At 36.4% G+C, this 25273-nt stretch overlaps 1 protein-coding gene and 1 long non-coding RNA gene across 9 annotated transcripts in view; one reads left to right on the top strand and one right to left on the bottom strand.

Moving 5' to 3' along the window:
* satb1 (SATB homeobox 1) overlaps nucleotides 1-25273 on the bottom strand; it is a 118244-nt gene that overhangs the window by 73627 nt on the left and 19344 nt on the right. For 4 of the 8 annotated variants that reach the window (XM_062957942.1, XM_062957945.1, XM_008112715.3 and 1 more), the window contains exons 1-6: nucleotides 16106-17537; nucleotides 13292-13527; nucleotides 9522-9698; nucleotides 8867-8993; nucleotides 8020-8143; nucleotides 5647-5688 (exon numbers count right to left, since the gene is read on the bottom strand). In XM_062957942.1, coding sequence (XP_062814012.1) covers nucleotides 5647-5688; nucleotides 8020-8143; nucleotides 8867-8993; nucleotides 9522-9698; nucleotides 13292-13502 — 681 coding nt within the window. In that variant the 5' untranslated portion in view covers nucleotides 13503-13527; nucleotides 16106-17537. Of the gene's footprint in view, nucleotides 1-5646; nucleotides 5689-8019; nucleotides 8144-8866; nucleotides 8994-9521; nucleotides 9699-13291; nucleotides 13528-14491; nucleotides 16075-16105; nucleotides 17538-25273 lie in introns of those variants that run through there. The other 4 variants (XM_062957946.1, XM_003222165.4, XM_062957943.1 and 1 more) reach the window with 3 other exon arrangements.
* LOC134292577 (uncharacterized) lies at nucleotides 17488-24218 on the top strand. The gene is made up of 2 exons (XR_009999824.1): nucleotides 17488-17627; nucleotides 18534-24218. It is a non-coding gene; the product is annotated as an uncharacterized LOC134292577 (long non-coding RNA).

Raw genomic sequence — 25273 nt, 5'->3', positions numbered from 1 at the left:
TTATCTCGTCACATCCGTCATTGCTTCTATGCTCAGAGGAAGTGACAGGAAAAACTCAGGATTATGAAAATCTAGGGGCTTGGCAGTGTGCCCTGTGCAGGAATGTGGGTCTTGGCAGCTGTCCAAAAATGCCAACTTCCAGTATCTGCCATGACAAGTGTGTACATGTCTGCTACAAAATGACAAAGAGAGATACTCCCATCTTGCAATATTTGTTTATGGCATTTCTATGCTGCCTTATAACCAAGGTTCTGTGTGGTATATATAAACACTGTTTAGAATACAAGACTAATAATAAAATGCAAGTATCATGCAGAATACTGAATAGCAAAGACAAATCTACAGAAACAAAACAGTTGGTTGTCAAAACCTGGAGAGTCACCACTACCATACAAAAAGAATTAAAGTTGCCATAAGGTCCTCAAAAACACCTAGGAGAATAAAATCACAAAGAAAACAAATTTGCCACTGAACAAGGTTCTTTGGGAAGGACATTCCAAGAGGACAATGTCACTGAGAAGCCTCTGTCCTTAGTAGCCACCTTTCAGATCTCCCTTGAAAGTGAATTTCATGGAACCACTGGGGATGTCCTTGTGGGGAAAGTCAATCAAATCTGATCACTTCAGAATAAAACAATCTGGAAATGAACCCAAAGCCAGTGCAATTGATAAAACAATTGTGTAACAATGTATGTCTGAAGCTAACCAATCTGCAATCTAGTGTACACTGACTTTTTGCACACTTTTTGTTAATTTTTCTGACAAACAATTAAAAATAAATTCAGGTTTCAAAATCAATAGGAACACCCACCCGAGGGAAATTAGGCTAGCCCTCACCCTCCAATGTCTTCAGTCCAACCTAAAAACTTGGCTCTTTAACCAAGCTTTCCAATAGGTATAGAGCCCAAAAGGTTTAAATTGTAGACCCATTGGTTTTCACTGAAAGCATTTTATGTGACTGGTTGATTGTTATTCATTTTATGTCTATAATTACTATAATGTTTTATCGATGTCTATTTTATGGGTTGATAGATTTTACTGTGGTATTGTTTTATGTATTGATGATGTAGATTACGTTTTCCTTTGATATTGATGTATCTCTATTAGAGATGTGCGCGAAAATTTTTCCTTCTTTTCCTTTGTGCTATCGTTTTGTTTTGACCGTTCGTCTACACAAAACGAATGATGCCATTTTCGAAGGAAATGAGAGACAATATGAAAATGAGAGCCGCACAGTCATTGTACTTGCTTTTGTTTTCCTTTTGTTTCTGCCCTGTAACAATAAGCAGGTACTGACAGAGGGCTGCTTTCCCATTACAGCTGATGTGTACCAATGGGTGTTAATAATAATAATAATAATAATTATATATATATATATATATATATATATATATATATACACACACACACACACACACACACACACACACACACAAATAACGATAGCTACTCTGGGAATCTAAGTTGAGTCTGGGAGAGGAGTGCCTCCCCATGACAGCTGATATGTGCCAATGGATGTTAATATTATTATTAATAATAATAACAATAATAACAATAGTACTCTGGGGAAGATCCAAACGTTTTAAAAGTTGGTGGGCTAAAAGGGATCAAAAAGCTCTGTGTGTGGCAATTTTTACCCCTCTAGCCCAAAAACCATGGGGGGGGGATGAGCCTCGAAAGCCCTCCCATTACTGCCAATGGCATGAAAATTTTCATGTTTTTCGTTAGCCAGACAAAAATTTGTTTTGTTTGTTTGTTTGTTTCTTTACAGTATTTATATGCTGCCCTTCTCACGCCGAAGGGGACAAAGGGCAGATCACAATGTACCCATATATGGCAAACATTCAATGCCATATGAACATAGAAACACAGCAATTCTATACAAAAGCGCAACACTAATCTCTATTTATTGCACCATATGTATGATTACATTATGCTTTTTTGTAAGCTGCCCTGAGTCCCTTTTGGGAGATGATGGCGAGGAAGAAATAAAGTTTATTTATTTATATTTATTTAAAAGCAGTAAATGCAATCTTCAATGCAAGCTTTGTTGAACATTATCCATTAACATGAAGCACACATTGAAATTGCATTTAAATTACACTATGTTGATCTTTTCTATCCTTTTTAAAGGACATTTTTAAGATAACGAATCTATCTCAGAGACTAAGACAAAATCTCCATCTCCTGTTTATTATTCCTTTCAAAAGGATGGCTCTTATAAATGGAACTGTATGCTGTATCTACACTGCAGATGAGATGGAAGATTTATATTTACTTTAACCTCATGTCAGGTAACAGTAGTACTGAACGGAATAATCTGCTACAGTGGATAATTCACAGGTTACCTACAGATGGCTAGATGCCCAGTGCTCCAGTATGGATTCTCAGACCATGACTGAGCTAGAATTTATTTGTTTGTGTCCCCAAAATCTTACATTTTGCCATATGTTTGTGAAACTTTTAAGAATGAGATTTAGACCATGGCTACTTCAGTGCAAAGTCTGAAAGCATACATGGTCATAGAATACTTCCACCAACTTCAGACCAAGACCATCATGTGGCTTGCAAGAAACATGATTCATTAGGCTACTGAACTAATTAAAAAGTAATGCTTTGTCAAACATATTGAATACTGGTTTAACATTTTGTCTTTTATTATTCCTTAATTCTTTTTAAAGCATGCAATAAACTTCTAATAATTTAAAAAAGAAAGAAGTCTCTATGCTAAATGGTGTCTAATACTGAGTCAAAACCCTAGTTTTGCAACCATCTCCTAAAAAAATACGTTCTGTATAGGTTTCCTTTTATGGGTATAGTTCAATTGTCTAATTTTTTAAAAAAACCCAATATAATATTGTTGAGAATATAGTACAATACAGTCTCGCTTATCCAACCTTTGCTTATCCAATGCAGTCTGCCTCCTGCCCAGATCCACAGCTGTTTCTCTAGGCAGCAATACGCAGGGGGGTCAGCACGCCCAACAACAACACAAGTGCAGCTACGCTCCCAAACAAGTGGCAGACTTATTGCAAAACATGTTTTGGTGCTTAATTTTAAAAATCATAATGTAATTTGGCATTTAATAGGTTTTTCCTTAATTCCTCCTTACTATCCAACATTTTCACTTATCCAACGTTCTGCTGGCCCGTTTATGTTGGATAAGTGAGACTCTACTGTACTTTCATTTTAGGATCGGGCTTTATAACAAGATAGAAATCATACTTGGCTACAAGTCTAGTGTTTTCTGACTCCTGTTAAGATACTAACTACTACTACTACTACTACCACTTTCAAATGAATTGTTTCAGTTTACTCAGAATGGCCAGTTTACTCGGAATTGCTCAGTTGCTAAAATCCAGTCAAAATAATGTAAAAACTTTCAGGTTTGTTTATTTCTGTTTTGCTAATAATAACTATTATCCCATAAACATTTTAAAATTAACTTGTCAACTGCCACAAGTCCAGACTTGCAGTAACATCTCAAAAGAAGAAAATCAATCACACGATTATATCTTGATCACAATTTTTTGACTTTTTACGAATTTCTCTGCCATTTCCCAACTTCTCCAGAACTGGCAATCCTGGCATAGGAAAAATATACATGTGATGTTATCAGAACATGCATAATTGTAGCCAGGGCATCTTGTTCAAGGCAGGGTTTCAAAGATAAACACTGGTGTGCCACCCACCATTGGTGCCTGTAGTAACAATGTCAGGTCAGTAAATATCTCCAAACAGCAAATCTAATTATTTGCGGTGAGCACAATGATTGGCAGTACATCACTGGAAATCACTGAAGACCACTCATCTGAATAGAGAAATAGAGAGACCATTCACTGAAACAGCACTCTTTTCAATATATCCGTTTATTGGCCCTCATCCCATTACTGCATTGAGTCAAGTAAAATCTGATTCCTAACACCTACTAATTTTTCCATGTTGGAAGCAATGGAGAGAGAGAACTGTGTGTCATCTGTATATTGATGTGTCCATATTTCCAAATTACCTTCAATCATGGGCTTCATATAATTTGATTATAGGAGATTAGATAAAATACATGATTCTTCTATGTAGCTTTCAGGATCTGTGCATCTTTGTTTATTTGTTGTGTGCCTTCAGTTTTTTTCAACATATGGTGACTATCTTGGCAAGACTTGTTCAAAGTGAGTTTGTCTTTTGCGGTCCTTTGAGTCTGGGAGTGTGTGGCATGTCTAAAATCACCCCAGTGGGTTCCCATGGCCAAGCAAGATTCTCCAGGATCCTAGTCCAACATCCAAACCACAACACCAGAGGGTGCATCAATCTATAGCTCACTAATGAACTCTACAATCTGGGCAAAGACTGTGCACACAGCTACTATCATGCACTTCATTATCCAAATAAAAAGAGATGGGGTGGAATGTGTTACTCTGATCCAGCCTGCCACAAAGTCAAGAAGTTATTTAGCAGAAATGCCAAAAACTATCATTTCTGCTGGATATAGAATGGAATAACCAAAGAGATGCTATTTCAAGGAGAAAATAGAAAATGTACTGGTATTATTGTTTCCTCCTTTAAAAAAAACTAGACTAAATAAAATATCAGTTTCAGGATGCATTGATTTTGTGCATGGCAGGGGGAAATTAAAGCTCTGACATTCACTTCATGAACCAAACAAAATCACTATGCCTTCACTCCAAATTATAATAAAATGTATAGGCTTCGGGGTGAAATCATTCACTTTTCCAGATCTCTTTGGATCCTAGCAGTTCTAACCAGCACATCCAATGCTGAGGGATGCTGTGACTTGCAATCCAATACACCTTGAGGACTGCATGATTCCTACTGCTAATGAAAACTGAACTCCTAGTTTAAACTAGAGTAAAATCATTGAATCAACTGGTGTTGATTCCACTTGAAACAAGTCAATTCTAGATAAAACGAGCTATTAGATTTAAGCCACATAGCAACGTGTTATTTTAAAAAAAGAAACTATAAACACAAGCACATACTATTCCCCACTCCAAGAAATGAAGCAGCACAAATAACAAGGTTTAGGTGATCCAAGTTTAGGGAATAAGTTTCAAAGAACCTTAGCAAAATGGATGGTCATCTTTGATTTACAAAAAAGTCCTATGCCTGTTAGTTTTACAGAATAAGACTGCTGTATAAATATGTGAACTAAAACTCTAGAATGTATTTAAAGCCTAACGTTTAATTTGAAATAATAGATTTTGGAGGGAAGTAGCCAGGTAACAATCTCTGCAGAAAAGTGCAGTTTTTGAACTTTTCTTTTTCAACAGTACCTATGCATGTATGATTCATTTTTTCCAGCACTACTCTCCCTGTTTCAACTATATGCCTAAGCAATAGTGGTGATATCCAGAAAAAATACAATTGGAATGTAACCTTCCCCAATGATTATAAACTACTTTTCCCACCTAAAAAATACAACAGAGAAGGATTTATCAAAATTATTGTAAAATACATTGTTTTCCAGATCCAGAATGTACTGAAGTCTGCAAATTCAACCAGCCATGACTTTAAAATATTTCTTTAAAATTCAGAAGGTAAATCTTAATTTTGCCATTCTATATAAAGGACATCATTTTATTGTGCCGTAGTATATAACGGGACTTGTGCATCCACAGATTTTGGTACTTACGGGGGATTCTGGAACCAAACCACAGCAGATCCCAAGGGCCCACTGTATAAGGAAAGTAAAATTGTGTTTCATTCCACATGATTTCTTTTGATACTGAGAGTATTATGAAGATTAGACACAGATACAAGCTAAGATAGGTGTGTTCCTTACAATTTACCACAGCATCATTTGAATATCTCTGGATCAGCTACATTACAACGCCATGCCACAATATGGGAACCACTGTATCTTAAGATAATGAAAACCACTGAATGTTAAGATAGATTTTCCCTGTCACCAGCAATAAAATAAAGCCAAAAAACTGACAGCTGAAACTTATCTAACTGATTTCCAAGAAAATACCACTGACCAAGTGGAGTTGCTTCTGAACTCAACACACCAACTAAAAATACACACAGCATGAGGCTGTATACCTTAAAACTACGGGAGCACTCTGAAAATACAATACAAAAGGAACATATTCATGCACATAGTTTAAGGATGCTTACATCCCTCTCCTGCTTTAGAAATCTCAAATCAATTTAAATGTGGTTTCCAAGCATTCTCCATCCAGGCAAAGAACTGGATGAGACTGCTTAGCTCTACAAGATATAAATGTCTACAAATTCAAGAAATACTTGCACACAGCAAGTACAGCAAACATACTGCTTCTGTTTCTAACTGCTAAAGATAATACTGAGTAACTTCTACCCAGTATCCTCTTCACTATACAACCAAACCCCCCAAAAGGTTTCCGCTAAGCTTAAAAACTTCTAAAAATCAATGTTCTATCTTCAATACATGAATTTATTATAAGATACTTGCATAGTAGCTCAAAACACAGAATATGTACATACATTTTAAAAAAGATTGAGAGTTGTGTTCACTACATCTGGATTTTATTTGTAACATAATTTATTTTACCTATATTATATTTCTGCAGAGCCCAATTTTACTTGGAAGCAAGACATATTAATTTCAATTTGGTTTGCTTCCAACAATGCATGTTAAGACTACAATCCTAAACATGACAAAAATTAAGACATTCCTCCCTCTCAAATGCAAATAAACCATTTTATAGTGAAAGAGCTGAACAGTAGTTTATCAAAAGATAAACTACTGTTCAGCAATTTGAGTATATAAAAGGATGAGCTGTAAACCAGGAAATTCCCAATTCAAATCTCGCTTCTGACATAAGTTAACTAGTTTGCCTCAAGCATCTTTAAACCAACAGCTCTCAGTTTCAGTCTACGTTATATGAATACAAGTACAGTTTTATCTTACAAGGCTGTTGTAAAGATTGCTGCGTTAAAATATAGGAACCATTTCATATACAAGTCCTGTTTTTCCAGAGTACTGTGTCCATCTACAGTGGGAAATACTTTATCATCCAAACTGCCCATGCTGTGGCTCATAGTGCCATGAGACAATAGTGAATCATGATGGGCCAACAGTATGGAACCTCTTTTATTTTTATGACAAGTCCATCACCAGTTTATTCACTGCTCACCTCTGCTCAAAGCCTCCCCTACATAAGGTTTTCTTTTTTAATCTTTAGACATACTGTGTGTAAATAATACTTAAATATAAGAAACTCCAGCAAAATAAGGATAACATGACTACAGAAAAAAATGCCCAGTTACAGAAATCAGAATGTGGTTACTGAGATTGACCAAAGCAATATTTCAGCGCAGGGAAGAGACATTAAAACAAGGGAATCGCAAGCAAGCACAAAAGGGCAATGTGGTAAACACAAGCCTAAAAAAGCTACAGGTTTCATACACACACACGCGCGCATACACACACATACCAAAAACTCAGGGACACTGAAATGTAATTGATGGTCTGGCAGAAAGATAGATTTACAATCTATTTAATAACCAAATAACAGAAGCTTTTAAATTCCACTTTAGACAAGGTAGGAAGTGATATGAATGTGATCGGTTTTGCACATTATACAAAAGCACTGTTATATCATTGGATTAGTTATAACACATCTCTGATTTCCAGATCTCCAAGAATGCTGGGATGACATTTTATTTTCAACAACATTCTCTCTAGTTTGGTTGGTGTAACACAACATTCAAACTTACGAGTAGCTCGGACAAAATCAAGAGCCTTTTAACTACTGTTATATATACTCTCTATTAAGGGAATTGCCATGATAAATCCAAAAAAATAATGCATAAAACCAGCGAAACCTTAGTTTGGTATTATTCCAGTGAAAATGAATACAATACTCATTATTCGTTTTAAAATGAATTTAGCAAATTCTAAGGACTGACAAAGTGGTCATGCAAATTTGCTTTTTTGGCAAAAGATTCCAGCAGCAGAAACCTCCAAATCAATGTTGCCCATAGTGTTTCACTATTTACTGACTGTTATGTTAAGTACCTGTGAAAGGGGACATTCCTTGGCCAATGAACTCTGGTTCATATCCTTCAGTAAGTCCTTCAGAGCATTCCTTACTGTTGTGTGAGACCATTGTTCAGGAGGCAAGTCTTCTAGATTAGGGCAACTATTTGAGACATAGATGAGAAAAGGGATTATTACAAGATTGCATTCTGCTGCAGAACATTCCTTTAAGACAGACAGATTTCATTTTGCGCATCAAGCAGATGCATCTGGAGATTGCTCTCAGTCTCCTGATTGTTCCGATTAGTTAATTACTTTATACAACACATCTGCTGTATTGATGCATGAATTATACATCAGCTGCATGTGGCGACTATTTTTTCATGTTACTTCTACCTTCCTGCTCTGATGCACTTGGTAAAACAATTTAAGGTGTAATGCCTTCTCACAACTGATCATGAAAAGAATTAATATATTAGCTTCCTCCTCTTTTAGTTACAGTGAAATTTAAAAACCTTGACTGCAACAATAAGAGCGAACAAGTCATTCTTTTTCAAAATGTACACAGATGGTGCTGTTCATGATATGCAAAAATATTTTTCTCTTAAGTAAACTTTATGTAAAATGCCTTCTTGCAATGCATCATTTAATTGACTAAAATGCAATATACTTTTAATGAGATACCAGAATAAAAGCCATGAATCGAAGCTATGCGAATATCAGATTTCTACAATATTGTGGGTTGGTTTTTCCCAATGAAAAATGTCAGTAACAAAAGAATACAGGTACTTTTTGGCAGATTGGCTCCTTAACTCAGCAGATACCGATCAGTTGTAATATATCGAACTCAAATTTTACCCGAAGACTACCGCAAGGTATGACGTACCTGTGCAACTGAATTTTCAGTGTGACCACATGGTAAACATCCTGCAGCATGTCAGCTACTGTAGCATCAGGAGCATCTGTTACATAGGAGAGCGGAACTGGGTTCCATTTCCCAACTTGGATAAGTCCTGTATCAGACAGAAAGATTACAAGAGAAAGAAGATCAAACTGAAGGAAATAGATAAGGAATTCACCACTGGTAGAAATTACTGAAATATAAATGACATTTTAAAAATAAATTCACAGTCTTCTAAGTATTTTCTCCTTTGCAATAATCCTAGTAAAAGGTTTTATTTACATGAAGCATTAAGAATTGTTAATATGTCATTAAACTGCAAAATATGAGCAGATAGATTTCTCATCAAAGAACAGAAAGAAGATCTCTCTTAGAAAGATCACTTCCTCAATAGTATATCCGCCCTTCAAATTTCTGTGGATCCTAAACAATGCATATCATATCAGATTACTGTTTCATTAAAATCACAATCTTTAACATTTTACATGAGTAAAATGGTTGTGAAAAATACATCTAAGCACAATTTGCCAGCATATTACAGACATTAGTTAATAATTCCCCAAAATACAGAATACTACATTCTATCCTCCAATTTGCAGATGAACACAGATTGTTTTGCAGTCTATCAAGATATATTTACCTTTTGCTTGGGCAGCAGAGCTATGAGAGTATCCAAGTGATAGCAATGCCATTTCAATCAGCTGGTTGAATAGCATGTCCTTCCTTACCAAAACAAATTCTGCATGTTCTTCCTTGCAATCATACTCAATGGAGTTTTCATAATGTTCCACTACACAGAAAACTGGAAGCATGGTTCCTGTAATAATAATTTTAAGAAATCAAAATCATGAGAAATATTTGCCTTTATTTTTCAAATGAGTTATAAATGAAATATTATGCAGGTAAATCCTGTCCAGAAGTTCCTGTCAAATACAGGCTATTTCATATACTTACATTTAATAAATGTAATAACAGGTGTTAAGTCTGCTGTAGAATGTAAGTTCTATTTGCAGAAATAATAGGATTGCTTGCAGAGAAATAATGTTGGTTGTCCCTATCCCATCTGATTTGTTATGAGAGTCTGCAGTGTGACTACTTAAATATGTACTGCAGAAGCCTTTAGAGTAAGCCACTGAAATGACATCTACATAATTATGTTTACAATAAAACTTCCTTCATTGTGCCAAAAATACTGAATTCCTAATTGTTACAAAATTTCACCTTTGTCTGGCTATTCTTCAAGTTTCCCATTAACAAAACAGTGCAAAGGAAAACCAAAGCCCAACCTAATGCTAATTCATTTTATTGTTTGGAAATAAGCAGAACACACCCATCCAACAAGAAAAACATTGAGAAAAAAAACCTTACAATACTATTTCCTATTTAAGGAAGGCCAATGTATTCTTGTTATGTGTACTCTGCAACAGCAATAACATTGTGACACTCTTCAATTTTCCCTTTTTATGGTGATTTGACCCCAAAAGTCAGTATGAACAAAAGGTTTATAAACTGTACTGTAGATATTTCACTGATCTCAAAGGGATTATGTCACTGAAACATTGTAGAAATTTTAACATAAAAGCTTTTGTGATTTTTGCAAATTAAGGTTTTTTTATAAGATTTGATTTAGTTTGAGTTTAGTTTAGAAGATGAATAGATCTGCCTGAATGCAGTACCATTCAGGTAGCATAAAATATAGAAAAGAGCTGTTCTCATAAAATTACAAGCAAAGGGGAAGTAGTATGTAAATATAACCTCCACATCCACTAAATCATCAATGAAATTCTGACTGTCTTCTGTGATGTGGAGGGCCCTCTCCAAACAAGAAGTGAAAGGGTTAAACAGCTGCTGCACAGGAGCTGTCTCATGGCATAATGCCAGAAGGGCATACTCTTTAGCATAAATTATGGCAAAGGTTACTTTAACAGGGTGTCTAAGATCGCCAATTACTCCTATAACATTAATGCCTCTGTAAGCACTGCCCTCTGCATTTACAGAAGTCATCTAATCCTGTAAAGGTATATAACAGCATATTACACTTGTAAAAGTGATTTATGGATGACATCAAAGTAACTTTCACTATAATCCCTTTATACTCTTAAACAGTAGAGGATTGCAATGAATATGACCATTTGAAGTATATCTGCAGTGAACTAGAAAGGCAATGCCTGGCAAACCAACCCTTTCAGGTTTGTTTGGAAAAGTGCACAAACTCTCTCTGGCTTGCTGAATAAGCTCAGCATGAAACATAAGCCTACACTTGCCAGTATTTTGCATCTCATAGTAAAACAACCAGCAAGGAAAAAAAAGGGGGGGGGGGGGTGAGTACAAGTATTATAATGTAAACAGTTCCTTTCTCCTTGGTTCCGTTTTCAGAACTTGAAACCTGCTTCACGATTATGTACTGACCCATCAAAACAGAAATAGAGCATTATGTGAGCAAAAAAGATGGGTCTGGAACCACTATTTATAAAAGTAGCTGCAGGGTCTACAGATTAATATGCTTCATGCTTTACAATGCATCCTCTTAGTCTATTCCTTCCTATCACTGGCTACTAAAAACAAACTTCATTATTTAAAAAAACTACAAAAAAATTCAGTGTCTCATTTCAAATACCCCAAATTGCACTGAGAGAAATACACAGTAATTATTTTTTATATTGTAATTGTAAAGTGAATTTGATGTGTGTGTACTTCTGTGGAAGGCCTGCAAGTCAATGTATCTAAAATAAAAGTTTTGCTTTTCAAAGAGGCTACAACTACCAAGAGGTATCATCTGACTACAGATGTTAAAGGTCCATAGCTTGTCAGTAACGTCAAATGCAAAAAATGTTAGACAGGAGACTACAATCTCAGTTTAGCTGATCACTCTTGCAAGCATTTGGCAAGGGCTCCAAGTGCAGCAACTTTATAACCTTCCATATTAAAGGGGAAAGCAGTGGTCAGTGTTCAAGCTAAAAATACAGCATGATTTAAACCTGAAGGCAGTGTTAGAGGTTTTGCTGAAGGTTTATGAGTCTATGTAAACAGCACGTCTGCCATAAGAAGCAAAGAAGTCTGTAGAATCCTTGTCTAAAACTGTCCTGGTATTAAAGTTTGCTGTGCAAATATCACATAATATCAGAGACAGCTGAAATTTCCTATTTAGGAATTTATGGAACTTATATGTTTGCAGGCGTCAGAAAGTCCTTTTTATACAGCCATAGTGCTTTACAGTGTAATATTAATGCACTCTGTTTAAAAAGCAGCAATAAATTATATTTTTAATGCCTTACCCTGGCTTTCTTAAGATGCATACATTCTTGGCAAACAATCAATAAATAGGGTAATCATGAGCAGAGGCCAAAGAATTTGCTGAAGTGCTGTTTTTCCATTTTTAATAGATAGAGATCTAACAATACGGACTGCTGTGTCTGTTCATTTTAGGATCAATATATTCTTTGTTTTCGCCAATCCAAGGGAAAAAATAAATGATTGTATGATAAATGTTATGCATCAGAATAAAATGCCAGTGTCTTCTAACTATGTATGTTTAATTGTCTTAGCTGAATGTTATACTTTCCTTTGCAAATGCAAGAAGAAATCTAAATTATAAACATGAAGCAATTATACTGGAAAAACTAGCGTTAAAACAAATGTCAAATGGTATACAATATATCTGGACTTAAATTAATGACTGCGTGTGTGATCCAAAAATATTATGCATACTATTAATTTTAAAATAATCATAATACAGAGTTACAAATACACAAATATCACAATCAGTCACTGGTTATAAAAGCATTTTTGTCTTGTGAGAAAGTCTAATTACAGTAAACCAGTCACTGAATAATACGACACCCAAGTTGTTCATTGCTTAGTAATGAATTGTACTTAAGGAAACAAAGTGCAAAAATGGTCACCATAAATGGGTTTTTTACTGAACACCCTGAAAAAGGAGGTCTGTACTACTTTCCTGAAGCAAATTAGCAAATAGTTTAGATATGCTCTTGACCTTCCAATTTTGGATTCTTGTCAAAAGTGGCAGTAGAAATATAGCTTTTTCAAAAATCTATTATTCATTCAAATGCTATAAAAGTGTTCTGCTCAACAAGACATGCAGAAAGAGTCGATTACAAGGGTTATCTTTGGCAGTATTACTTGGTTTCAATATACCTTTAAATAATTTTGAAGTGTTTTCGCTTTTTTATTTAAAAGACTCCACCCCAAAAAAACAAGATGCGCCACTGAAGCATGCAATTCAGTCTTCCAAGTGCCACTTCCATTAGAATTAAGGATCAGATATTTGTAGAACAGAAACATAATAGTACAGTACAAGTTATGCAAAATGTTGGAAGTATGGTTTTTCTAAAAGACAACCTATATATTTTTTAAAAAATTAATGTTCCAAAGTCAGAATTATTGTGTTACCTTTTCTAGCATGTGTTTTCATCAGGTGTCCAGAGTGTTTTAAAGGTACTCCTTGCATTTTAGTTCCTGTACTTCCAAGTCTTCCTCTTCCTAATGGGCTCCCATTCTGCTCCAAGCGGGCTATTTTGGCTGGTGGACCCTTCGGATCACTTACATTGTTAGACATTTCTGAATGTTCGTTCCCCTGAGTTGTCTCGTTCAAATGATCCATACTCAGTCCCGCCTCTAAAGATCACCTGCCATGATTTAAAAAAATATATGTGTTGTATACGCGTGCGTAGTTTTATGTAGGCAGCTTTACACATGTACATAATACATCTGTATAGCATGTTCACATAATATGAAATGTTTCTTAAGAAAAAATACATCGTTACGAAATTTACTTGTCTAATTATCTGTCAATTTCAAGAGTTTCTTAACCTGCTATAAATGCTAACCAATATATGGAATTATATTGTAGGAATTCAGGAGTGAGAATAGTTGGTGTGACGTTTTAGTCACACCAACTATTCACAGATGAATATACCTGCTGCTACAGATCCCTTATGTGTATGTCCTATGATCTTGACATAAATTCCATATTCATCAAAATATTTCAGTTTAATAAAGAAAAGCTATTATTTACATGACTCCTTAGGAAAAAGGATGGAAACTTTTGCTAAGCATGCAACAGATTACTAATGTGATTTTTCATATGTGTGTGTATACACACACATACACACACTTTCACAGATAATACAAAACCTTAAATTGGCAGTCACTAGGCATGATATTTAATGTATTTAACCTTATTTCTATAATCAAAAGTTGATTAACATCAGATAAAAAGATGTAGATTTATGTTTTCATGTTACATGGAACAGAATAAAATGCTGGCTAAACTATGTCTTAATATAAAAATCATAAGAAAAAACACAAAAGCTTCTATAGACAATCACAGTTTTTTGGTATCAAATTAAAAACCTTTCAGCACCTATGAAATAATTGTGATGTATACTAGCATACTAGTATAAACATAGAATTGAAAAAAACCCAAAGCTATCTATAAACTATCTATAACTTCAGATTGATAGTGAAGTATATAGCACTGCTTTTGAAATATCAATATTTCTACCATGATTGATCTTTTTAAAAAATTACTGTCATGTTCCAGATCACATAGTACATGTTACAAATAAGAGTCTTGTAATAATGACATACCGGAAGAAACAGAATGAAGACAGAGGGAGAAGCTGTTGATTCTTGGAAAATGAGTTAAAGGATTTGGCTGTACTTTTATTCAAAACGGATTCTTACTTCATAAGTGTAATAGGCAATATGACACTTCTCCTCACTACGATTTAACTATAATGCCTGCTGTATTACTTATGCAGCATGATCACTAAGAACAGGTGACCAGTCATTTGTGATGCAATACTTACATTGTTAGGTATAAACATTAAAATATGGGGTGAGGAATTGCACAACCATATAAGGTATTAACCCATTAATAGGCACTTTTGAGCATATAGGAAATTTATTACTTTTTCAGCTCCATTAAAATCTTCATTTTGCTAGAGACGCTATATATTCCCCTTCTAATTTGTTTCTTGTTTAATCATTGGCTGCTTTGTCTTTCATAAAAAGTGTGCTAATCCGTAGGTTTAGAAGCAACCTTAAGAATGCCAGCTGAATAACTATAAAGTTTAGAATATAATGGTTATTTATCCTTACACTCTAGGGTGACATGCTGAGAACCAAAGGTTTACCGTTGATTGTGGTCCCATCTGTTTTTGGTTATGAGTCTCATTAACAATAAATATGCCTACTTTAATCACTTTTTTTAATCAAGATTATTCTTTTTCATTACATTAACTGCTGTTTAACCTAAAACTGCACATCTAAATTACTAACATCGACTTTGTTTGGCATTGCTTCTCCAGAACACTTTGTTTGACACTACTTTTCTATTACTCCATGAAATTTAGTAGATGGTCTCCAAATACCTTGAATAGAAAACAAAAAAAAATCACCTTCACTTCCTACAATTTTTAAACTCACCTGCTTCTAGATTTTTGGTGAAACAACAATAAATCCGTATCACATACCTGCTCAACATTAGCTAACATGCAACAAACAATGATGATAAGATTACAATTCCTTTTTATGTGTACTGAACAAAATAAAATACTGAATAGGTCATTCTTCAACACAAATCCATGACATATCTTTTCACTCGGTTGTCTTGCAAAAAGATTGATGTTGAAATGAAAAATTACATGAACATAAAACACAGGATTTAGTAATTTAAACTCCCTAAGGCTAAAGTTCAAAGTGTCCCTCCTGAAAAAGTCATCAACAAGTCAGCATGGCCTGTCTCTTGACAGCTTCATGAACTGAACTATTGTGTCTGGTGATAACATGACTTTTTGGGTACAAGGTTTGCTCCATCTTAGAGGTTTTCAGGGCAAGCACTAGCTTCAACATTTAGTTTCCCAAATCCACTACTACTATGGGACCGGAACACAGTAAACATTTCCAGAATTGAATTCAGTTCTCCAAGCTATGCTTCGACAAGAATAGCCTCCTGTGCCTTCCTCACTTTCGGAGTTAGCCCCCTCCCCTTTCTTCCCTTTCCCCTCCTCCTCCTCCCTCCAGATAAACCCCTTAATCACATTTAAGAGAGGCTCTGTTCTTATCCATTCCATATGGCTGTCATAATCCAGGCCAAGCTTTCACTGTGACCTTTTAAAGAGACAAAGAAGCAAAACACTATCTAGAAACAGGAACACAGCAGTTTGAGCAATTTTTTTAATAAAAAGAACCGAAACTCACCACTTCAAAACTTGACAGCATATAAATAACAGCATCAAAGGAGATTTCCTTTGCAGACCAATCCTTTGAAACAGCAGAATGACGGTTTCTAACTTCTTTTCCACCCCAAAAAACCCTCCTCAAAATTAAGGAAACCTGAAGGATATTTCTCTCCCAAAATTCTATTTTAGGAAGGGGAAGGGGAAATATATAAACCAAACATAGCAGCCATGGTAAGAGAGGCAACAAGGACAAAAATATTAATAAATGAGCAAAAAATGGAGAATTAGGCAGGCATACAATTTAAGCAGATGGTGTAGTGCTGGCAATAGGAAAGTTTATTTTAAAAATAAAAAGAGGAAAAGTGAAACACATGCTGACCTGTTTCAATCTTCACTGATGTCAAAGAAGTGTAAGGCAGAAAATGAAGAAGGGGGGGGGAGGTGAAAGCTTTTCCGCTTAATATTTTTAAATGTTGAAAATCTATCGAGTTTGTCTTACAATTATTTTCTGATAAGACACAGCACATCGCTCCCCCAAAAAACTAATCCCCAAACTTTCTACATAAAGCCTCTGCAAGGGAAAGAAAATACATAACAAAAGCATAAAACGAACGTAGAAAAGTTGTAAGTTAGAGGCACTAAAATTCAAGTTTCACTGCCTTGTTTACTTTTTTTTTAGAAAATGCAGAGAATCTCTCCTTCCTCATTTACCCGAAGAGGTTGCTTTGGGGAAGAGAGGAGGAGGGAGGGAGAGAGAGAAAGGAAGGAAACACAGTCAGCATGAAAAGTAAAAACAAAAAAAAATCACTTCACTTGGGAGTAGAAGATTAAAAAAATAGGAACAAAATCTACTTCCGAAGAGTTAGGCAAAAAAAGGATGAAGAAAGGAAGAGAGAAGGATGGAAGGAAGGAGAGAGAAAGGAAATTACCCCACAAATATTATTATTATTAATAAATAATAATAATAATGAAAATAAATCCAGTGATCTTGTTGTCTGTCCCTCGGCTGGCTATGACTGATTTAGGCCGGTTGGGTGGTTGTTGCTGGATGTTACAGAGCTGTGTGTATGAGTGTGTGTCCCCCGGACGTAGCTCGTTTTGCTCGCTCGCTTTCTCTCTCTCTCTCTCTCTCTCTCTGTCCCCATTAAATTATTAGTTGACTCATCACTCCTCCTCCTGCTCTTGCCGCTGCCGCCGTCCCTCGCTCCTTCCTCTCTTCCTCTCCGCTATTGCTGGCTGCTGCTTCTGCTGCTGCTTCTGCTTCTGCCGCCGCTGCTTCTTCTTCCTCCTCCTCTTCCTCCTCATTTTAATACAAAATAACACCGAAGGCCACCGGGCTTTTATCCCCCCCCCCTTTTTTCCTAATATGTATCCAGCCCAAGACAAGGAGGAGGAGGAGGACGTCGCCTCCCTGCTGCTGCCTGGAGCTGTTCCCCGGCGGCCCCGGATCCTCCGACGCGTCCTGGGAGGGAGAGGCACCGAGACGACGAGGAGAAGGAGGAGGAGGAGGAAGAGGTGGCGGCGGTGGAGTAAACCGAGAGGTGCGGAAGGAGGAGGAGAAGGGGGGGGGGGGCGGATCAGGCAAGAAAGGGCATCTAGAAGGGGTGGAAAGAGGAATCGGATTCAAAGGGGGCTGGAGGGTTAAGGCTGGAGGGGGAGGGGGTTGCAGCCAGAAAGCCCGAGGTGGGTGGGGGGAAAAGGAGAGAGAAACACAGAGAGAGAGAGATTGGCGAGGGGAGGGGAGAGACAGAGCGCCGAGGGGTGTGCGGTTTCCGGCACAGGGCGCGCAAGAATTTGTAATCAGCTTGATTAGTGTGAGGCGGCCGTGCATTTATTACACACAATACCCAGAATAACAGGGAGCAGAGGGAGGGAGGGAGGAGATGATGATGATGATGCAGAGGGAAGAGCGCACAGGCGAGAAGAGGAGGCCAAAACGGCCGGAGGGGGCGGCAGAGGGGAGAAAGGGGCAAGCAAGGGACAGGGACGGCCACGCAAGCGCTCTCCGGCCCTATAAGAAGCCGTGCCAAACACACACACACACACACACACATCTTGCCACCCTAAACGGGAGAAGGCAAGGGCGCACCAACATCAAGATGCGGGAGGCGCACAGTGAGGCGGTGACTGTATCCGAACCTAGCAGCGGACTTGGAAACAAAGTAGAGATCTAGAGAAGGAGAGCATTTGTATAAAGGGAGGCAGATCTACAGTGATCGGGGAAGGGGGTGGGGAGGGAGCAGGTGCACACCAGACAGAGAGGCGCAAGGGGGGGGGGGGGGGGGGAGCAGGCAGGGATGGAGAGAGCAGAGCGCCTGTGTGTCAGCATACAGCACAGGTATTTATTTATCGTGGAAGAGGCGAACCGAGGATACAGTTGAAATGTATTTTTAAAAATACAAAGTTTAAAAACTTAGCATTATACTAAATGTCCTTTTGACCAGTAGCTGGCCACTTGGCGTGCCTCTGGTGTTGCTATAAGAAGGTCCTCCAGCACAGGTGAATATGCTGCCTTTTAGAGGCACCAAGACATCGGCGGAGATCTGCAACCCACAAGCCATTTCTGCAGCTCAAGTCAAAGTTCCCAAGTGGATACAACATTTGGGGAGGAAATGGGAATGGAAGCATGGAAGCGACTGCCTGTTCTGTCACAAATGTGCATTTTATTCCATGAAAGTACATCTTGAGTACCAGCGTTGAACTCATCCAGCTTTTCTTGGGAGCATGCCACCAATGGACAGGATTAATATCACAAGGGCCCTGATCAAAAAGTAATGAGTCAGATTGCACTCCTTTGGACAAGAGCTGAGGTGCCAGGGAGATACAGAATAATGCCTTTCTGCACCAAGTCCAGAACTTCATGTCAGGCAGGCACTGGAAACAGACACTGAATCCCTAGAGATGATCAGTCTCATAATAATCAGTTGTAAACTATTTTAGCTGAAGTCTGAGCATCTGGGATAGTCAGGCCAGAAGTTCCAGAAATCCAGTCATAGGCACAGACTAATCATGAGAACTTTCAGTCTCAGCCTAATTGGGGTTTTTTAGATGTAAATCAGTTTGTTTACATTAGAACTTACTTCCTAGTTTGGGCATATATTTGAAGTCATTTGGTGAAGTCACCCCACTCAATGGAGAAATAGGCCTGATAACTGCATAAGGCCAAAGTTAGGATTTTTGATACAGTTCATGTTAACACACCACGTGCTTTCATTCTTTTACACCAGTGGTCCTCAACCTGGGGTCCCTAGATGTTTTTGGCCTACAACTCCCAAAAATCCCAGCCTGTTTACCAGCTGTTAGGATTTCTGGTAGCTGAAGGCCAAAAACATCTGGGGATCCTAGATTGAGAACCATTGTTTTACACTGAGAGTTGTTAAAGTGAAAACAGATTCCACAGAGGGTAAGGATATTTCTATAGTAAAACCCTTTCTGTCCCTTTTCATTGTTGAATTCATCCAACACAAAGAATACAGATCTCCCTGTGGGAAATACTTGAGAAACAAGTAATAGGACAAAGACAGCATGGAATTGGGTGGAATGGAGGTATAACATTTTGCCAGAAAAAGAACAAATATATAAGGCCAAAGTCTGGATAGTACAAAATGAAAGGGAGAAAGTTATTGAGCTCTGGAGAGAGTGTAACACAATACACCTTCCACATGAAGGAAAAGGAAGAACCAGTGCTTTGGGACACCAAAGTACTAAAGGTTTGTAAATTATTTATTTGCAATTATAATAATTATAAATATAAACATTATAATGAACAGGCTGTACCAGTTAGAGAAGGAAGCAGGCCACACTGGCACATAGGGGGAAAAACAAGTCTGTACAAACTCAGAAGATAAGGCACTAACTTACTGATAGATAGGACAGGGTAGAGAAGGGAATACAATTAAAAAAAACTGGCTTTGATTCAGAGACCAGTTAAGCTAGAAAGTTTGAAATACCATACAATTAATCTTACTATCCGGATCTTTAGCTCAAACAAAGTAGCTTAATTGATTTCTGGATCAAACTATGCATTAATAGAGATATGTGTGTGTGTGTATCAGAAACCATGCTTGTTAATACCTCAAAAGTAAATATGTTGTCTTAAAAAAGAAAAATGAGCATGCTGTCATATATGCTTTAGGAATTTGCTTAAATAAGCAACAGGGAGATAATTTTTTCATAACATGCAAGATAAAAAATGCAGCATTATAAACTCTGAACAAAGAAAGAGTACAAATTAGTAAATGCTCAGAAAAACAAGTGTATTAAAGATGCACACCTTACTATAACACCAGAAGAAAGCATCAAAGGTATACAGAGAAATATAGGCTGACATCTACTGAAGTAAACACAAACGCCATAGAGTGTGTGCAGAAAATGGTAATGGGGTGAAATGCATAAAATATTTATAACAGTCAGCAATGCACAGAATAGATTATTGTGTTGGAAATGAAGAGCATGGTGCTGGAAATACACCAGGGTTATACAATGAAGATATTTCAAGGAGTGCAACTGAAGGTGGAACAAGTTAACATTCAGCTTGTCTTTGTATATATGAACAGGCACAGGAGATTATTGGAGGTGATTTCACTCGTGTACCTTCTTCATTTACTGCTTCCAACATCAAGTGTTAACTGACACATGTAAAGGGTCATTGCAAATAAAGCATAGATTTTCAAACTACTTCATAGTATTTCAAGCACAATTTAAGAGATGTCAAATGGTAAGCTAACAAGTGATAATTTGAGCATGTGCTGGGAATTGGAAGGTATACGTTAACTGCCAAAACCCAATTCTAGAATTCTCCAAATGATGTTCTACATATGGGTTTGTGTGATGAAGCAGAGATCACAGAGAAACGCAATAAATTTTCCAGTGATTATAGGTTTGTGTGTACAGGATGATGGGTATTAACCCTAGTCTTCGAATCTCTAAAAAACTCCCCCAGTTAGTGAGCCCATTCCAAGGTTACATGTTTGAGGACTGCAACCTTAGATAATAAATCTGATTTCCTTCTTTTACCTAATTCCTTGTGCTTTCAAACATTTCAAAATATTTTAAGTCAAATATTTCAGAACATTTTAGGATTATAATTTTGCAAAAGGCTCCAAGTCACTTAATGCTGCATATGTGCACTTATGACTGTTCAGTTCTTGTGCTGTGGATGAGTAACCCACAAACTATTTGTTTCAAAATAGTCTCAAATATTTTAGTGAGATTTTAGATAGATTCTCAGAGAGCAACCTAAGAGAATATTTTACTACATGAGTCTACAAAATGTGGCCTTCCAGATGTTTTTCAAATGCAACTTCCATTATCTTGCACTATTGGCTGTTAGTTATAACTGACATACATTGCAGCTTGACAACATCTGAAAAATGGCAGCTTGGCCATCTATTTTGCAGTGCAATCCGCAGTCTACTTTAAATGGTAGGTTGTACTTAAACTAGATGTATCCCAATTAAACTTGCATTATTCAAAGTATAGATAAATAAAAATGTGGGTTACACTAAATAGAAGTCTAAAGGTAAAGGTTTTCCTCTGACATTAAGTCCAGTTGTGGGAGTTGATGCTCATCTCCATTTCTAAGCTGAAGAGCCGGCGTTGTTCGTAGATACCTCCAAGGTCATGTGGCCAGCATAACTGCATGGAGCGCTGTAACCTTCCCGCCAGAGCGGTACCTAATGATCTCCTAACATTTGCATGTTTTCAAACTGCTAGGTTGGCAGAAGCTGGGGCTAACAGTGGGTGCTCACTCTGCTCCCCGGATTTGAACCTATAACCTTTCGGTCTGCATGTTCAGCAGCTCAGCGCTTTAACACGCTGTGCCACTGGGCCCCCCTAAATAGAAATTTATTTATTTTTAGCCCACCTTTATCCCAATATAGGTACTCAAGGCAGCTTAAGCATTTCAGTAAAATAGAAGATTACATATAACATTTGTGCATTTCATTCATAATCTTATTTTGCATATGGTCATCTGAATTGTCTGTAGTATGTGAAATATGGAAATGCAGTGGGCCCTTCACATTCACTAGGGTTAGGGGCACAGGACCTCTGCAAAAGTGGGAAAACCGGGTATTAAAAAACACCTTTTTAGGTTCTCCAGCAGGAGTCTATGGTCAAGTTTTATAGTCAACTTCTACAAGTAGTTGACCATAGAGTCATACTAGAGAACATAAAATGCTAGAGAAATATTCTCTCTAGTAATCTTTAGTTCTCCCATACAATTCTGTCATCAACGTCCAGCTGAAGCTGACCATATGGTTGCATTGGGGAACCTAGAGATTTCTAGAAAGAACTTATTTGTCAAATCTGTGAATAATCAAACACGCAAAGGCAGAGAGTCAACTGTACATACTTTTATACCCTGAAGAAACCTTTAGAAGTATCCAGTTATCTACAGATAGTAGGAGCAAAAGTGTTAAAACACATTCTATCTTTCAAAAACAATAATTTTAGTAGGGAACAATGATTAATACATCATATAGTAATGAAAAGATTTTTAAAAATGTTGTCTGAGTAACACTTGAAGGATCCTTTCCTTAATACCATCACTGAGAATAAATTAAGAATGTAAATTGTTAAAATAATAACACTTGAAACAAAGATTATGTGCTGTCCTACATGGAGATAAGCAAACATAATTTAAAAGCAATCCAAATTAGTTCTCTAACAATGCATTTATCTCAGTTATCACAAACTGCTTCTCTGAAATATTTGAAAACTGGAAATGCAAATGCAATATTCTGGAAAGCAAAGAAACAAATGTCAGAGAATATACTGCATGAATCATGTAGTAATATATATGTATTTATTCAGTCACAAGTGTATGACACAACCAACATGTTTGGGAATGCACATACATGTATTAGGCTTGTAAGATTAAATCTACATTCATATTAATATTAACTGCTATATTAATAATTAAAAATGACTAAAACTCAGATTGCCCCCAATTTCATGGTAAACTAAAAAAAAGTCTGGAAATTTGGTGTGTTGAGAAAGGACAACACTAAGTAGGTCAAAGCTCTGCTAATGTTAACTAGGAAAACATTGGGCAGATATTGTATGTGTTACAGCCAGCTTTACACAACTTAAGAGTCCTCCAGATGTTTGGGATACAATTTTAATCAGATCCAGCCATCATAGCCAATAATGAGAGGTGACAGCAGTTGAAGAAGGCAGCTATAGATATGACTGGATGCGTTACCAGATGCACCTGAAATGTTACTGGGAAATATTCCAGATAATTCATCCAGAATATCAAAACACCTAAGGTTGGATTCAGACTAATTTGGTTACAGTTAGCTCCTATTGAATCAATGAGTTGGATCCAAATTTCATCAGAGAAGAACCACAGCAATCAATGGGCTTCAGTTAATAATGTTAAGCTTGATTTCAGCGCTAACACTCTGGATCCAACACAATAACTTAATCTATTTGATCGTGATCTCAGCAAATATGTAATCAAATTATAGGGAAGTGCAAATATTCTCATAATGAGTAGTTAAAAGAGTGTCAGAATGTGACTATTATAGAAAGAAATCACTGACTATCAAGGTCAGTAAATACAGTATACAATATAGTAAGTGTAAGAATAAAGGCTGTAAATGTATCTTTTGCAGAGACTATAGGCAATTGAAAACTTGAATGCTCACACATTCTTTTGGGACATTTTAATTGGTCCTAAGCCCCAAATAGGTTTTTTAATTATTATTTTTTGTCATAGAGCAGTACAACTATGTTTGTCTGGAAAACACTGTTCAAATGGGAAAAAGTTTATTAGGTTATAATAACATATTATTTTTAAAAATGGAAATGCCTGACAGTTAAATGAACAAATTCAATACAATTTACAAGGAGCTACTGTATTTCCATTTCAGAAAAAAGACATTGCTTTTATTAGTATTTTAATGAAATGCTATTCTATGTAAATATAGTCAATTGCATATATAGTATTTAATTGAAGCTGAACTCTATGTATGTATATTACATTCAAATGTATCTTTTGAATAGATACATATTTTGTGGACAAATAAAAATAAGACTGTTGCCAATAGAAAAATATGTTTTATTACCTTTATAAGGATTTCATACAAGATTATTGTTTCAATAAAGATGTATATATTGCCTCATGTATTTTGATGTTTGTTGCTTTGGGCATGGGGTGAGATAACAGCACCTTTCTTTTAGAAGTTAAAAGGTGACATTGTCAATATCATACATGAAAATTGCCACATTATCTGAAGGATTCTGAGACACATAATCCAAAAGAATAAAATTTTCAAGCTTTGTTGACCAGGACGCTACAATTCTAATTCCTGAAAAATTCCCCTATCTGCATACCATATACTTAATAAAATGTGAGGAATGGGGTTGATTTTATAGTGCACATACTTATACAAGTCACAAAGGTGTCTGATGTTTAAATAAGTTTTTGAATTTATTTGGAAAATATTTTACATGTAATATAATTTTATTTCATATATACTGTATATGATGCTATGGCATTAAAAACTAAAAACAAAAAAGAATTAGAGAATAATAGAGTAGGAAGAGACCACGTGGGCCATCTAGTCCAACCCCCTGCCATGCAGGAAAAGCACAATCAAGTATCAACATTACAATATTTTCACATAATGTAGCTGAAATTTGGTACATACATAATCTAAAAGTGTATGATTAGTTAAGTCTGAAATTATGTGTATCAAAAGGGCAGAGAATATATATTCACATCATCTACAAGAAAACCGAAGTCTAGTGCACACTTTTATTAAGAAAAATAATCAACATTTACAAATCCCTGATTTGGAATATTAATTTGCTTTACTATGAATGCTTAAACTGACCATGAATTTAACATTATTTGCCTGACAAGTGTTTTTCTATATTATAATATAAAACAAGGCAAGGCATTGACTTGATGCAATTTTAGTCTAATTTTTTGAACCCCAGGCTGGTTTTAAAGGCTTCAGGACAGGCTACCTGATATACTTTGCAGTATCGTCTTGCGGCTTCTTTCTGTTTTTCAACACCATGGTTTTTCCCATATATGATTCCTGCAATGTATCCTAGATGACATTTCTGCATTGCAAGTCTTAGGTGGTAGTACTGTGTTCACTTACAGACAACATTTAACTTTAACCAATTACTCAGTAGCAACAAGAGACCACAAAAGAAGGGTTAAAAT

The sequence above is a fragment of the Anolis carolinensis genome, chromosome 6 (assembly GCF_035594765.1).
Source record: "Anolis carolinensis isolate JA03-04 chromosome 6, rAnoCar3.1.pri, whole genome shotgun sequence".
NCBI classification, from domain to species: Eukaryota; Metazoa; Chordata; class Lepidosauria; order Squamata; family Dactyloidae; genus Anolis; species Anolis carolinensis.
This window is presented reverse-complemented; position numbering and strand designations above follow the sequence as displayed.